At 39.7% G+C, this 17,150-nt stretch overlaps 1 protein-coding gene across 1 annotated transcript in view; it reads right to left on the minus strand.

Annotated features, from left to right (window-relative positions):
- Nucleotides 1–17,150, minus strand: part of KCNIP4 (potassium voltage-gated channel interacting protein 4) — a 226,400-nt gene that overhangs the window by 93,541 nt on the left and 115,709 nt on the right. Inside the window, exon 2 of the mRNA XM_055326523.1 lies at nucleotides 14,721–14,845. Coding sequence (XP_055182498.1) covers nucleotides 14,721–14,845 — 125 coding nt within the window. The remainder of the gene's footprint in view (nucleotides 1–14,720; nucleotides 14,846–17,150) is intronic.

Raw genomic sequence — 17,150 nt, forward strand, 5'->3', positions numbered from 1 at the left:
CAAATAATCCTTTATGATCTCTTTATGGGACAAAAAGGCATAAAATGATTTAGAAAGCTACTAACTTGGCTACGTAACTAGATAGCTGCTGAAAGCTGAAGTGATTAACAAGGAACTATGCTCAGAGGACCGAAAAAGGATTTTAAAAAATAGGAGAAAGTGTCATTGGCCCATTTATGCAAAGCCAGTGCAAAAAAAAAAAAAAGTGAATACTTGGCTTCTGAGAAGCTAAGGACTATGATGCCAAGTTGCGGTAACTCTCTTGACCTACATTTTTTGAAAATTAAATTTTCTCCTTTCTTCATTGTTGTGGAATCTATCGTTATATTATTTTGGTCATATTATATGCATGTCTTATGAAAATTTCAGAATTTTTTTTTGGTGATCAATAGGGGATGTAGTAAAAACAAAAATTAGGTTGTACATTGGCCTACCGACAGTGGTTTAAAATTCACATTGGAAAAAAAATGATTTTATTTCCTTATTGACTTATTCAAATGCTTTAAGTAAAGGTCCACCAGGCTGAAGGATTTGGCAGGTTCTATTCACACTTATTCTAAACATTTCTCTTTGTTAACCAAAGATCTTTGGACAATAGAAGGAAAGGGTTCAAGAGGATCCTAAGTTAATCTTCTGCAATAACATTATCTACTCTGGTGAAATAGTCCTTTGATGTTCTTTGGTGGTTTTAAAAGCGCTCTTTCTTTTATTATTTATAGATAATAACATTTAAAGTTTTGTGTATGGTGAGTAGAGGCTGCGATGGCAAAATGGAGCTGGAAAAAAAAATCTCAAATGTACTGTCCTTTGTTTCTTCTTCCACAAAATGTCAATATTTTTCATGATGTGGCTTTGAAATGGGATGACCTAATGTGAAAATGACCTGTATATGAAAGCATTTAATGATAATGTATAGTGCAGACTATACATCAAGCATTATTAACATATTAATAATATACCCCATGTGATGACATAGTTCTTTTTCCTTTTTGGTATTTTAATGATGATTCTCAAAATCTTTAAAGGTTATATCTGCCCTCGCTAGTCCTCTAGCTTTGCCTTTCCACTCCTGGAATTTGCCGTAGCTTATCAACTCTAATATAGTTCTGTCCACTTATCTAACATGATCTTTGGTACCATGTAACTTGGTCATTTACACAAAATAATTTATATGGTAATTACTTTATCACATTGGCTCAAATATTAACTCTTGTCTTGAATTGTTTAGTCTCATCCCACTCACTTACAATGAGTGAACAATCTCAAAAACAACTGTTTTCAAAGTGTTTGGTAGGGCTTTGCAGACAAATTTTACACTGATTTTTACTTCAGTAATTCCATTAGTGGTGTTTACTTAGTAATTAGCTTGTAAAGCATTTGAAAACAGAAGCGTTGCTTCCTTAATCTTTGTATCTCCATGTTCCATTTTTTTTCCAGACAAACAAAGCCAGAGAAGCACCTCAAAAAGAGATGTTTGATAAAAGGTGGGGGTTCCTGCTCAGGACTTCAGGTCCTGGAATCCAAGAACACGTGGAAGATAGCTGGTAGGGGGATCCAGAGTCTAGACCCAGGACAAAGAAACAAGAGGGAGGCCAGGGATATTATAACATGGGAAGCAGGTCTAAAGGAAGAATTCATGGCAAATTCCCTGAGGCTGAGATTTGGTCCCAGGGTCTTTACAGAGTGCACACAGCTCTGCTCAGGGGTGAAGAGGGAGTTCAAGCAACAAGTGCCTATTAAATACATACTGTGTACCAAGACAACTACTGGTTATCGGGCATACATGTGTCCCTGCCCTCATTAATATCCTATCTTGGAGGGACTCAGGAAATAAATAATAGCAATAAACAAATGTATTATTACAGACAATGGTAATGCCAAGAAAGAAACAAACTGACTGCAGTGACAGAATATTTGGGGGAGTAGGGGCTTGGTTTACTCCCATGTGGTCAGGAGAGGCAGGATTTAGGATGAGAGTGGAACCATCCATACTAAATAGTAAGGGAAATGTGTCTTGGGAAACAACAAGTGGAAAGATCTTAAGAGCAGAAAGAGCTAGAAGCTCTTCTCCACAAGTGATTTATTTTTCCAACGATGTAAAAAAAAAAAGAGTAATGTGTGGATAAGATTGTAGTTAAGACCATGACGAAAAGGTGTTAGGGGAAGTGCCTGGTAAGCAGGACTTTGGGGTGGGCAGAGAAGTAGTGCAAGGGAAGGGTTTGTTGGGAGCTCTGACTCTCCCAGACACCCACGGGGTCCACCTCCAGATTTCCTCCTGCAGGTGTCATAATTCCATTATTTCTCCGGAAAGAACGTGTGCTTAGGAAAGTGAAAAGAGCCCAGCCTGGCTACAAAGCAGAGAGCGAGAGGTGTTAGACACAGATGTAGTTCTAGGTCAGTATCGTGCCCATCCCCGTTAGTCTGCTTCTGTTTACTTGGAACTTTCCAGATGCTTCTCTCTTGCAAGGCCCGGGTGTTCATGTTTTCCTTCAGTTCAGAGAGGTGCCCTAGATGTTTCTAAGCACTTCTCTTTCTTCTGTCAGTCAGGCTAGGTTTCTGCTGCCCACCATCCAAAAGTCCTAAATGATAACGATATTTCTCTGTCCTTTTTTTTTTTTTTAAATCTCACCTCCTACAATTTTTAGTCCAATTCCCTGTCACATATAGGGTAGACTACTGCAATACCTTCCTTACTGATTTCCCCTTCCTTATTCTCCCACCTTGACCAAACTCATTATCTGCCAAATAGAGTTTTTAAAAAATATAGGTCATATCCATGCTCTTCTTAAACTATCAGTGGCTTCCCATGAAATGGAATTAAATTTAGCTCGCAAGGCTCTGTGTGACCTGCTCCGTGCCCGCCTGGAAGGTCCCATCCCTTCTCTTTCAACCACAGTCACAATAACTTGCACTGCTTCTCTGGATATTATAAGCCCTTTCCTGCCTTAGGGCTTTTTCACTTGCTGTATCTTCAACTGAGGATAACTTTTTTCCTTGCTCATGAAGAGTTGTTTTCTCTTCAGGTCTGGCATAAAAAGCCTTGACTTGAGAAAAGCATCAGTCAGGACTGTGAGGAAACAGAACCAAGAAAGGTGGAGAGGGGAGGGGGGTGGAGAGGGAGGGAGGGAGGGAGGAAAAGAGGAAGGAAAGGGGTAGGAAGAGAGAGAATGAGCCGTTGGTGGTAAGGAATTGGCACGGGGTTGTGGGCACTCCCAAGTCTGAAATCTGTAGGGCAGACTGGCAGGTGGAAATTCAGCAGGCTTTCTATGTTACAACATTGAGGCAGAAGGCTTTCTTTTCTTTTCTGAGAAACCTCAGTTTTTGTTCTCAAGGCTTTCCACTGATTGGATGAGGCTGACCAGGTTATCAAGGTACGCTTCACTTAAAGTCAACTGATTGTAGACATTGATCACGTCCACAAAACACCTTCAAGGCAACAACACACTAGTGTCTGACCAAACAACTGGGCACCAGAACCTAACCCAGTCAACAAATAAAATGTGACCATCACACCTTCTAGGTCCCTTGTGCCCACCAGACTGCCTCTCACAGAATCCTGTCCTATTTTTTTCATTGAATGTACTACAATTTGCACATGATTGGTTTTTTCCTTTCTTACTAATTTTACACTTCCTACACTAAGACTCCAGTGTTTATGAGTTGAGAACAATTCTCGTTTACTCATTAATATGTATCCAATACCAGCAAAATACCTAGAATATAGTAAGTACTCAATAAATGATAGATGCTCCATATGATTGTGGAAAGGATGAACAACCAGGAAGAGCTTGACATGAGAAACTGTGACTCAAACTTGTAAAAGTCTAGGGGAGTTGAAATGTCACATATTAGGCATAATTCATTAGAATGTGCATAGATTAAAAAATTACAATTTCTATCTCGTTTCCTTTGACATATTTCTTCGTATTTCCCTCAAGTTAAATTAACACAGATTTAAGAGGATTTAGTCTCACACATCAACTCAAATGTAGCATTGAAAAGACTTCCAAAGTTTTGGCAACCTATTTTATTTTAATGAAGATTTGAGTGCCTGCCAGGATCACTAAAATAATTGCCAGTTAGGCTTATATTAATGAATATATTTAAGTGGGAACTATTTTAAAAAATGGAAAATGATCTGACTTTATGAGGTAGGTTCACTGCCAGCCGCTTGCAGTGATGAATGGTACCCTAGATTTGTTTTTTTTTTTTTTTTTTTTTTTTTTTTTTTTTTTTTAGTTTTAGCCACAAATCATCCAAAGTTGTGCGGCAGGCTCTTTGAAAATCTGGGCTGAATTTGAAAAAAGAATTATTTGCTAGACTCCCAGTGACACATTTGTGTGAACAGTTCAGTTCTTCCAAAAATAATGAGAAAGAGTAATGCCATTCAAGGTTGATGCACACAGAAGTCTTATCTCCTGGTGCTTGGGTTCTGCGCTGTGAAGAGCGGGTTCCTTGCACAACAAGTTTTATCAACAAACTTCCTTGATTGAAACTGCTTTTGAACTTGTTATCTATTCAGTTTTGATGTACGATGCTGAGGAAGGAGGAAATCTCAAAGCATTCTGAAGACAGAGATTTATTATTATTATTATTTAAATCTTGATCTGTCAAGGGGTATATGAGTTGGAAGTCTCAGCTGGCCCATTGTTCTCAGACTGAAGTTTGTCTTAGAAAGATTAGCTAGACTAATGTAGGAGATATTTAGGATATTCTCTAAAAAAATTCAGTGAAAGGAGGGTTTGGAGACGCAGTGCCTGATGACTTTTCTTGGTAGACAGCATTTCACCTATGTTGTAACAACTGATGGCTGAGGAAGTTGAACCCATTCTGTGTGATTCTACTAGGGAAGCACTCTTGGAAGTTTGCCTCTGGTCTCCTCCAAGCATGATCCCATGCACCTTTTCCCTTGGTTAGTTTTGTTTTGTATCCTTTTGCTATAACAGATGGTAGAATTGAATATGACTATATACTGAATCTTGTGAGTCCTCCTGGCAAATAATTGAACTTGGAAGTGATCTTTGAAATCTCTGATATATTTCCCCCAATTTGGAGGAAATTTAATTTAACTTTCTTTCTAAATGTATTTTTCCTTAGCCTCTCTTAAAGTCAAATGGAGCCATATGACTGAGTTTTGACCAATGGAATATGGGCAGAAGGAAGGTCTGCCACTTTAGGACAGGCCCAACATTCCCCATGTATTCTTGCTCTCTCTCTTTTTTCTTAACCAACAACCAGACACAGTTGGCTCAGTGGAGGTGCTGAGGCTATAGACAGTAGTGGAATCCCTAGACGGGATGAGTAACCTCAATGAACAAGTGAAGCAGAGCCCCCAACCTGAACAGCTGTTGATGATCAGCCTGGGTTTGGGAGCTGAGAAAGAAACAAAACCCTGTTGCATTAAGCCTTTAAAATAGTGGGCTGTGTGTTACAGCAGTGAACCCACTCAAATATGTAGGGGAATTACTAGATGCCACCACTCAATCTCTTTTAATTTTTGAAATATGTTGCTGAGATGAGAGGGGTTCTTGAGCTACAGAGATCCTATTATTCACTTGACAGTATATTTGCTGAGCATTATAAGGCATGAGTATCTACTGGATGAAAACTATGAACACACTTGCAATAGAACCAAAAGTAGTTCTTTGTTACCATATGAGACTGCCCTTAATGTTTTTGAGGAGCACTTGATAAACTCAGTAAATGTGTCCAGGTATTTTTGTGGTTCTTTTACAAGAAAAGTCATGCTCTTTCACTTTCCTTACCATTAGATTTTTTTTTTCCCCAAGAGAAAATCGATAGCTCTTCAATCTTACTAGGTAGATGTAAAGAGAACTAAAAAAGTGAGAGAAGATAAAAATTTGATCTGGATGAATCCCTGAACTTTTTGATTGGGGTCATTTATTCACAAACCTGTATAGATTATATGTTATGCACAAGGCATGATCTGAAGAGTTAAGAGTCTTATGGCAAAGAAAATATAGTACCTGACCCCAGGGAGAGTATAGAATATGGAAAGGATCCTTAAATCAGCGCAATTGGGGGAAACACTTCAGGAGTGTCTCCAAATCTACGCTAAAGGTGTCAAAGTTTTTCTACATATAAGCCTTTCAAAATTAGCTTTGAGTTAACTTTGGGTCCTCTCTTCCTTTCATATTTTAATCTAAACCATCAAAATGGCCAGTTGGCTCAGCCTCCACCACACACCATATTTTGCCTCCGTCTTGGTCTAAGCAACACTTCTTCCCCTACTCTTCAGAAGCTTCTTTCCCAAGGGTCTCCTTATTTTACTTTGACACCCTACGCTGCAATCTTCTGAGAGCAGCCTGAAGAGTCACCTTTTCAAAATCGTTACTATATATTATATCTGACCCTTTTAAAATCAATACTTTCTCAATATCTTTAGGAACAATAAAAGAAAATGAATATTCCAAGTTCCACACACTCTTGCCTCACTCCTGCCTCAGGATTTGTGGTTGTTCTCTCTGCCTGGAATGTCCTTCATGTAGCTTACTCCTTCTTCATATTATATATTCAATTAAGTGCCATCTTCCCAGTGAACACATCTTTAACCATCCCATCAAAAGAAGCTCTCTTTTCTGCCTTTCTATAATATATTTCATTACAGTTCTTATCATAGCAGGGATTTCCTTAGTTGTTTGCTTATCATTTTGTATCCCTCTTTACCACCCACTTCCAACTCCCATTGGAATGTAAACTCCAAGAGAACTTACCTGTCATTTTAGTCAATATATTCTAAAGACCTAGTTGAATGGTGGGATCATATTCAGCATTCACAGAATGAATGATGGAAAAAAATTATATTGAGATACAATCTAAGCTGAGATGTGGAGAAGGTGTACGAGTGAGTTTGCCTCATGAACAGTAAGGGAGTCATGAGGAATAGTATTCTCTGCAGGAAGAAAGGGCAGATCAAAACTCCTCAGAGGGAATCACACCAACTGCAGGCAGTTCTTTATGGTTGGAGGCGAGTGAATAAAAGATAGTGAGAGATAAGCAAGGGCTAGTTGGGTCACCGTAGTGCAGAGAGAATCTAAGTCAGGGTTGGACTTGTAGTAGACACTCAATAAATATGTGTTGGATGAGTACATAAGGCTCCTGATTCTGTCTTCTAATGGCAATGGACATACATTCATTGGTTTTAAGTAGGAATCAGCAAGATCCTATTTGTGGTTTAGAAAGATGCCTTTCATTGCCCTGTGAAGATTGGTTCAGAGGAAGATAAGATTGGAGTCCAGGAGATTGGGAGGCCATTGTGGTGACATAGATGCGAGATGACAGAGAGGAAAGGACAGTGTAGAGGAAACTGAAGGGGTAGATGGGAGAGATATAAAGACTAGAAAACTGACTGAGCTTGGAGATTAATTAGATGCAGCAGTTTCTTCGGGAAGAATCCAGAAAGACATCTGAGTGTCCTAGGTGACTGAATACATGGAGAGGTAACATTTATTGATAAAAGATAGGTTTAGGGGGCAAACAAGAGTTAAATATCCTGCATATATATTTCATTTAATGGATGTACAAGCTATTTTAAAAGTTAGGCATTACATGGATGATGAGAGATGACTTATCTGTTATCGGGGTCTGGTACTTTCGTTCTAAAACCAGATACTGAGTCGTATAATGGGCCAGACATTTGGAATTAAGAATAGAGAATCAAGATGAATCAGGCTCAGCAGATGATCTTCAGGAAACTTATAGGTTAAACAGAAATAAGATCCTTGGTCCATTTGTATTTCTCTCTCTCTCTCTTCTCTCTCTTTTTTTTTTTTTTTTTGTTGGGGAGAGAGGCAGTTGTGTGTACTGGTGTGGTAAGGAGATGATATAGCCCTTAAAAGGTAAATCCCTCTCTGGAACAGGGGTAAGATAGAAGGGTAGTGCAGAAACTGCTGCCTCCCCTATGGGAATTTGCAAGCAATCCAAGAGGAGGCTTAGAACTGGCGTGCTAACCCACTAGACCATCTACTAGGTCAGGCTCAAAGTATCCCCAAACAGGAAATGCCTGACCAACACGTGTATAATGGTTGTTTGAAAATAAAATTAAATAATCACAATTGCTCATTGTTAAGTAAAAATAATCTGTTGGATACATATATTATCAAGCCCATTTGTGTCAAAAGAATCCCTCTAAACACAAATACATGCACATAAAAATATCTACAAGAGTAAAGAAGAAAGTTAAGCATACCTACCTCCAGCAAGGTGGAATGGGGAGTTGATTGTAGATGGGATAGTTACATATTTCAATTTATATTTCCCACATGATTTCAAAAATTTAGCATAGTAATTAATTTAAAATAAAAAAAAACAAATAAGCAAGAAGCATCCAAATTCCACAGATTATATTTAACACAAACTCTTGTATAAGGTAATTGGCTTCAAGATGACATTGCAGAATGTTCATTGTAAATTTTAGTTACTTCTGTACTTAGTAGAATGATTAGGAGAGAGCTTAAGGGCTCCAAGGTCTATTGAGCACACTCTCAGTGAAAGAAATTATGCAAAATATTTTTCATCATCTTCTCATTTGCATGGATGCTAATAGCCTGAATCTTCAAAGGAGAATTTGATGTCCAGAGAAGCTAAATTACCTGCCCAAGATAAAATATGTCAGCTGAAAGGTTTGAACCCAGTATAATGTCAATATTTGGAAGTCAGGAGGGCAGTCATGTTTATCTGCTGAGACTTGTACATAAACATCTCAGAAAGTCCTGTTTCCTGAAAGTCTGACAAAAAAATTTCCCTGAGGGTATAGAAAATTACATTTTAACTCTGTTCTTATACCTTGATTTTAAAGTACATGAGTAATACTTTGCACTTAAGGAAGATCTTTTATCTGAGTCTTTCAAGAGCAGAATAAAGCCAATTATTACCCACCCCCTTTCATGATTGGAAGAGAAGATCTTAATCCCTAATTTGCTGACAGGGAGACAGAAGCTGCCATAGATGAAGTGATTTACCGAAGGTTACACAATCAGCCTGTGAAGCCTCAAGAAGAACTCTAAGGGCTCGTGACAAAAGGGCAATTGCAGCTTATTTCTCTATCCTAAACACCATATCCCGCTCTTTATCAAGCATGTGCTAAACTCCTCCTCTCTCCCTCTCTACCTTAAGTGAGATTTATTGCTTTTTATATAAAGGTCCTTTGTAAGAAAATGTAGACCCCCTATAATTTTGTCCTCACTTCCCCTCATCTATTTTTAAATATATAGTAAGTTCTCAAACTCTTCAAGTGGTATAGGAAAAAAAAACCATCAAAAATTTCCATCTCCTGCTGGTTCCTTTGGCCACAACCTCAAACCTCTTGCAGAAATCAAAGAAAAGTTTGGTACCACTACTGGTCAAATCCCCAAGGAGATGTCTGGATTGTAGGTACAACAATGAGGGTAGGGATTAACCATGCTTGAGATAGGACTTCAGATTTAATTTAGTTGCTTCAGATGCTGACTTCTGGGGTTGCTGTCTTCTTAAGAACACTGCTGTGATGGACACACACTATGGTGACTCCTAGTAAGTCACATTCTTTTTAATCTCCTTGCCTTGAGTGCTGAGATATACAAAGATGGTAGGTTGAGATGTCATACTCATGACTATAGTATATCATGTAAGACTCTGCTTTAGAAGACTAGAGAGACTCTCTCTTGCTGGCTTTGAAGAAGTGAGCTGCACATTATAAGAGCTTCTGTGAGAAGGTCATGGGCAAGGGGCCAGAGGCAGCATCCTGAAGATGAGAGGCCCCAGGACGACAGCCAGCAAGAGAGTGGAGATCTCAGAAATACAACCCCAGGGAAATGCCAACAACTATGTGTGCTGGGAAGAGGATCCCAGGATCCAGAAAAAATGTAGCCTAATCAACACCTTGATTGTAGCTTTGTGAGACCCTAAATATAGGACCCAGTTAAGTTGCTTCTGGACTCCTGATCCTCACAACTGTGACATGATGAATGCATGTTTTTTAAGCCACTAAATATGTGATAATTTGTTACAATAAAAAAAATACAAACATCCTTCATCCTTAGGTAAAAAAGGATACTAACACTTAGCATTTTTAGGAAAAAGGACATTACCAGTCATTAAGGTGATACCTTAAAAATATATGTGAATCTAATGGTTACTTTGACCTATTATAATTCAAAGTAGTGAAAGAAAAAGAAGTGGGGAAGGATTTGGGACAAGAAGGTACCAGGTGTCCAAAGCATATAGATCTAACTTATCGCAACTTTCACATTGTGCATTAAACAATTGGAAGAATATGCTATAAATTATTAACTAATGAAAGTAAATGTCAGAGAGGCCATATTAAAATGTAATGCCCCAGGAGACCATTCATCATCACCTAAAATTGAACTAAAGTTATGCCTGATTTTGAGAGAGCAACAAATCAAGTTCATGAAACATGAATATAGATACTTAATATGACCTTTGTCATATTTGGGTCTGTGGTTATCAGATGTGGCTTTCTGTTAGCTATCTATTAAATGGGATTTTTTTTTTAATTAAGAAGTTTGGGGGAAAAATCTATTGAGCATCACTTCAGATTTAACTGAGTCAGACTCATCAGAGCTAAGAGCTGTTACCCACCTAACATACACATTCCACCAAGGGGTGGAAGCCCACCAAAGACCTCCTAAGGCTCCAATGTAGTCGGTCTAAACATTGATATTTTTCTCAGTACCATAGGACTCATCACAATCAGATCAATTCTTTCCCAGGACTCATCACCATCAGATCAATTCTTTTTGTGACAGAAGCACCTTATGACTAGTTCACTGGTTGTCAATCTTGGATGCACATTATAATTACCTGGAGAACTTTATAAATCCCGATGCTCAAGCTTCTTCCCAAAGCAATTACATCAGAATCATCAAGCATGGTACCAACCTATTTGTAATTTTTAAAGGTCCCAGAGTGATTGCAAGATGCAGTTAAGTTTGAGACTCCTGACATGTAGAAAATACCTTGTATCTTCCAGTATCCAGTACACGGTTATGTAGCTCAAGACCCAAAACACTGTGAGGCAGTATGTAGGCCAACCATGACTGGCCCCTGACAATACTAAGTTTGACTATTTGGAGATATACTATAAGAACTCCTTTTTGTTGGACTCATGTTTATTATCTAAATTTTCTTAAGAAAACTTATAAATTTTCTTGATTTCTTTAAAAAAATCAGACAAAAATCAGCCAAAACAAAACAAAACTCCGGTACCGTAGGTATCAATATCCTCATTTGTAGAGTTAAGAAGACATAGGCGACTGACTCAGAGAAAGCTGCTTAAACAAGTAAGATATGGGCTTGGGTCTGAGTGACCCAAAGCTTATGGTATCTTCATAGTGATTTTTTAAAGTGCGGTCCCCAAACCAGCAGCTTTAGCATCACCTGGGAACTTATGAGAAATGCAAATTCTTCACCCCAATCTCAGACCTACTAAATCATAATCTTTGAGGCTGGTGCCCAGCAAACTGGCTTTTAACAAGCCTTTAGTTGATTCCAGGGTACTAAAGATTGAGAAACACTGCTATCTTCTCCATTTCTATCAGCCTCCTACTTTAAGAGACTCAGTTCAGCAGGTGGTAAGAGAAATAAGAATGTGGGGGTGACTCAGTGGGTAAAACAGAGTGACAGGCTGAGAAATTTTCCCTTACTATCTTACCTTCCTTCCATCCCCCGTTTATATTAATAACCTGTGTTGGAAATGAGGAAATGCTATCAGGGATATGGTACTGGGAAAAGATTGGGGGGCTCCGGCGATTTTACTAACGGGTGATTTGTCATACTGAGCCTTCATTAGATAAGGGTCATTGTCTTAAGATGTTGGTAACTAGCTTATCCTTTTAATAAAAATATAGGGAGCTTTAAAAGGTTTTATTAAAAAATAAATAACCCAATTGGTTCCATGGAAGTAATTTTTTGATCTTAAGAGCTTGAGATAATTGGTGTTCAGGAAACCAAGAGTAATTGGTTTGCTTTCTCTGATGCTAAGCTGGTTCAGATTGCTGCCATCCTATAAAACATGAGTGCCATTGCCCTGCTTTCATGCCTCCCTTGATATAATTCAGGGTATATTTATTAGACTTGTACATTTGGCTAGGGGAAAATAACCCAAAATGAAAATAACAGTTGTGTTTGATTTATCAGAGACATCAATTAACATTTTCTGAGCAAACCGTGGAGTCCTTTCTTGTAAAGGAGTATGTGAATAGGCTTTGGGCACTTTCAGGTCTGATGGAAATTTATCTCATGGTGCAGGATGGGGGGGGGTGGGACAGGAAACTGATGCAGAGAGAAGAGAACAAAAGAAAGGAAAGGGGAGAAGCAAAAGAAAAGAGACAACAGTTGTCAAGGAGAAGAGACAAAGGAGGGAGAAAACTCAGGAAGAAGAAATAAAGCAAGGACCTGGAGGATAAGAAAAGGAGAAAGGAGGGGGGTCTGGAAACAAGGAGGAGAGGACAAAAGGCAGAAAAGAGGACAGGTAGGCAAAGACAAAAATAAAAGAGAGCAATAAAAGTAAAATAAAATAAAAGACAAAAATAAACGAATGCAGACGTCAGAGCCCGGGCAATTTCTGTGAAGTGCCACTTGGAGAAGACCAACCTGCAGAGAGATGCTGCCTCTGGAAGTTAACGATGGCAGTAATCATGATTTCAGTTTGCAATAAATAGTACCAAAGGCAGGCTGACCCCAAATGGAGAGACCTGCAGTCACGTCAGTGGAGTGATAAATGCGTAGCAGCGTTGCTGAGAGGCTGGATTCAGTTCTCCTTTATTTGACAACCATTTTGTGTCTAATTGTTGCTGCCAGTGGTCATTCCAGCTGTTTTTTTTTTTTATAACTGTTTGCTCTCTCTGCACACGGTGCAGCATAGACATAACTAATAATTCTCTAGCCTCATTTCCAAAGCCACTTTCCCTTTATGCGTGTGTATTTACATGTGTCATCGTGATTGATAGATTGCACATCCAGACTCCTTTTAACACCTCCACAGAGACCTGGGTGTTAGCAGAGAACCAGGTTTCAGGGTAGTTATGGGGAGAGAAAAGCCTTAGAAAGCCCAGGCAAGGAGAGTGGTGGAACAGAAATGGGGTAGAGACAGACCCCCGTGGAGTCAGAGAGATGGTGGAAGGTTGTATGCCATACGCATGATGGAACTCTGTAAACATATTCTGAAAAGTCAACTAGGGTTACAAATTCTCTGAGTAAACCTTTATGTAAACTTTTATGGAAAGAGGTAGAGTTTCTCTTTTGGTCAGCATGAGATCGCACAGAGGTAGCAATTGAGATGGTCAGATTTAAAGAGGCTGGAATCAGCAGGACTCTTTGGACACTATAGAGTCTATAGTGGGGCTGGTAGGGGGAAGACCTGAGGAGGGATCAATGTAATTTAATTTGGATTTCAAGGGGATCCCTGGGTGGCTCAGTGGTTTGACGCCTGCCTTTGGCCCAGAGCGTGATCCTGGAGTTCCAGGATCGAGTCCCGCATTGGGCTTCTGCATGGAGCCTGTTTCTCCCTCTGCCTGTGTCTCTGCCTCTCTCTCTCTCTCTGTGTCTCTCATGAATAAATAAATAAAATCTTTAAAAAAATAATTTGGATTTCAAGGGGAACCTGTAGTATAGCTACTATGGTTTACATATGTGTAAGAACATAGCACGTGTTGGCCTGTGTATGCCATTAGAAACACAAGCATCTGATACTTTTAAGGATAAAATGTCTTTTTCTTTTTTTTTTAAAGTAGGCTCCATGCCCAACATTGGACTTGAACTCACAACCCTAAAATCAAGAGTCACGTACTCTACCGATTGAGCCAGTCAGATGCCCAAGGATGAACTGCTTTCAAATAAATTCATGACAAGTCATCTCTCCCCATATAGACCAGAAGCTCCTTGGATATCTTCTCTGGCTTTCGAATAACCTACAGTATCTAGCTTAACACCTAACACATACCAAGTGTTCAACAAGTCAATTGTCTGGACCACTCATTGTCCTTTGAAGATGATTCATTCAGGAAAGAGAATCCTAGGTGCACCTGGATCACAAAGAACCAGATGCAGGCACTACCTACAGACATTTAGGGTCTACAGTCATTGGTAGCATGGTTTTTCAGAAACTTAGAGTGACTCTTCTCCAATGTTAGGAATGGCATTCCATATGGGCCTCGATCTATAGTCAAGATTCAAGTCAGGGATCCCTGGGTGGCGCAGCGGTTTGGCGCCTGCCTTTGGCCAGGGCGTGATCCTGGAGACCCGGGATCGAGTCCCACATCGGGCTCCTGGTGCCTGCTTCTCCCCCTGCCTGTGTCTCTGCCTCTCTCTCTTTCTCTCTCTGTGGCTATCATAAATAAATTAAAAAAAAAAGATTCAAGTCAAACATCAGACTATAGTTCAATAATGAAGAGAGAATTGAAGCCTCTTGAAATTATGTCATTACAACCAAAAAACAAAACATACCGGGAACTGAAATGAGTATGCCTCTTTTTTTGTATCCATCCTTGTTTAACGTCCACCCCCCTCTGTGAGCACTTTGTACCAAAGTGACCCAAAGTCTAAGTGGATATTGACAATATTCACATCTAGGAAAGATCCGTATGAAATGTACGTACGATGGCGCTCTCACAGAACCATGTGTTTTCCCTCATTTCCTCTCACTCCTCGATGCTCTGCTGAGAACAGTGTGAAGGTAAAGTTATAAAGGAAGTTCTTACATTCTTAAATCCTCTGTAAAGAATCTGGAGCTCCTTCTTGGTAAATTTGCTCTGGGCTTCCAGAAGCTCCAGAGCCTCAGGCCGATGCCGGACAGTGGCCATCTCCAGCTCATCTTCCACGCTGTCTGTGGAGGAGAACCAAAAAGAGGCTGAAGAACAGTCACAGGTCACTGGTGCTTATACACAACAACACAGGAGAACAATAAAATGTTTACTGGATGTCTGTGATTTTTCCAAAGGGAGGATTCTCGTACCATCTAAGGTAGTCTTTACATTTCCCAGAGTTTACATAACGAAGCTACGACAATTCCACATACTCTTTTTTTCCTACTAGCTCTAATCATTAGATCTTACAATATTAGCATCTTTATAATACAGTTTGAAGAGTGCACAAAATCATGAATAACCTTAAAACCTGGACTCGGTGTGCATATACCAAGTACGGGTTGGAAAAATGGAATTTCAGTTTAATGACAATCAGTACCGCCCTGTGTATCACACAACTAGGAGGTAGGACTCTGCCAATACTCTCTGAGCATTAAAATATTTGGCCTGGGGCTACAAATAAAGTGGCCAGTTGAGGTGCTGAAGTGAGTAATCAGCTGCTGATTTCACTGGCATAAACCCAGTCTTCACGGGTGCACTCTGGACTGGGCCTGGGAGAAGTTCTGGCTAGACCCTCTTCTGCAGCCAAGGGAGTCGATAGCTACAGATAAATCCTAAAATACTGTACTTTCCTTTGTGAACTATATTTACAGTATGATTTCTCAAAGCTGCTCTTTGTAAAAAGAACTTGATATCCATATAAGTTAGGGAAATGCTATAAATGCTATTATAGTGTGGGACCCAAAGAGTGGAAATTAAAGGTTTCCAGAGGACCTGCAACAAACAATTCTGTTTAACTTTGTTTAACCCAATTGACCCCAAAGGGTATTTGTCCACAGAACCCTCTCTCCCCACAGGTCACATCTGGTGATCTCTACATGTCTGCCCTAGGCTCGTGTGAAACATTAGTTAGGAGGTGTTGGCTTATATTAGGATCTGGGTGCTCAGGTCTCAAAAGTATAGCATCCTTGATTAATTTCAGCTTTTTTTTTTTTTTGCAGTGGGTCCCCATGGAGGCCTAAGAAATTGTTCTTGCCATCATCCAATCCACACCTTGGCTAAAGAACTCACTAGGAATATAAGTATGCAGGCCCAACCCGTAGCCATGGCTTGCTAACCTCCATTGTATTCCTTCTTCTTAGCTACAGATTTCCAGCTCAGAGGTTCAGAAGAAGAGCTTTTTTTTTTTCATTAACTCTGTGCCCCGGGCCACTAGCATTCCAATTCCACATCTCATGTGTCAGAAATTTAGTCATTGTGGCCAAAAGTCACATTCAGATACTCAGAGCTGCCTTTCACTAACACCTGTACCTACCTTCTGCCCTCTCTCACTAAGTACAGTGATGGGCCAGAGTTCTCACAGAGCAGGGATAAAGAGGTTTCCACAGAACCCTAATCTTGGAGCATCCTAATCACTTCCCTCAAGTTTACAAAAGCCCAATAATGGCAGTGAAACAGATACTTGGAATGGTTGTGTTTGTCAAAATGGGGAAGAGAGGATAAAAGCAGACATTTGTTTTGTACTCTTAGTATTTCAATAGCTTATTGTGGAACTGTGAGGTGGAAAAGCTGCAGGATAGTGATGGATAGATAAGAAAAATAAAAGGGACATGAGAAGATGGGAAGGCCAAGAATAAACTCGAGCTGACAAGCGTAAAATTGATGCGAAAGTAAGCGAGCTATGCACCTGAAGGATGTGTAGAGGCCTACAGGTAGCTAGGGAAATGGCAACTAGGCATTCACAAATTGACCTCCGGCTGAGCTTTATGGGGAAAATCAAAAAAGTCCATATGGGGCTCCTTCAATTTTCTCCTTCATTCACTGGAACATTTGAGTAGAATAGGCTGAGTCTACTCAATAGGTCCTGAGCTTAGAGAGGAGGTGCTCCCTAAGATTGCTGTTGATCCAATGAATTGGACTGTGTTATTGTTACTGGAGTTGCCAATGCAGAAATGAATGCCCTGGAGCAGACTTGATGTAAATAGATAACACCAGATAGAAAGACCCGGCTTTCTTTAAAAATATCTTCACATAAGCTTCTTTTGAGTTGATTACAGAATAATCCCGTCAGCCTATAATGTTCCTCTTTCTTCTTTCTGCCTGTTGAAATGTATATATCCTTAATGATTTAATTTAAATATTACTGCCTCTCTGAAGCCTTTCCAGATTACTCCACCATGCAGAACCCTGTGCAGAGTTCTCACACCCTACCTACCTCTCATGAAGCATAAAAACATAATATGACCTGTCCATGCCTGCCTTCTCCATTGTGGGTGACTTGGCGATGTGAGCAATGTCTTAGAGATATATATGCATATCCTCTGG

Source organism: Nyctereutes procyonoides, unplaced genomic scaffold, assembly GCF_905146905.1.
Source record: "Nyctereutes procyonoides isolate TBG_1078 unplaced genomic scaffold, NYPRO_anot_genome, whole genome shotgun sequence".
Lineage (NCBI taxonomy): Eukaryota > Metazoa > Chordata > Mammalia > Carnivora > Canidae > Nyctereutes > Nyctereutes procyonoides.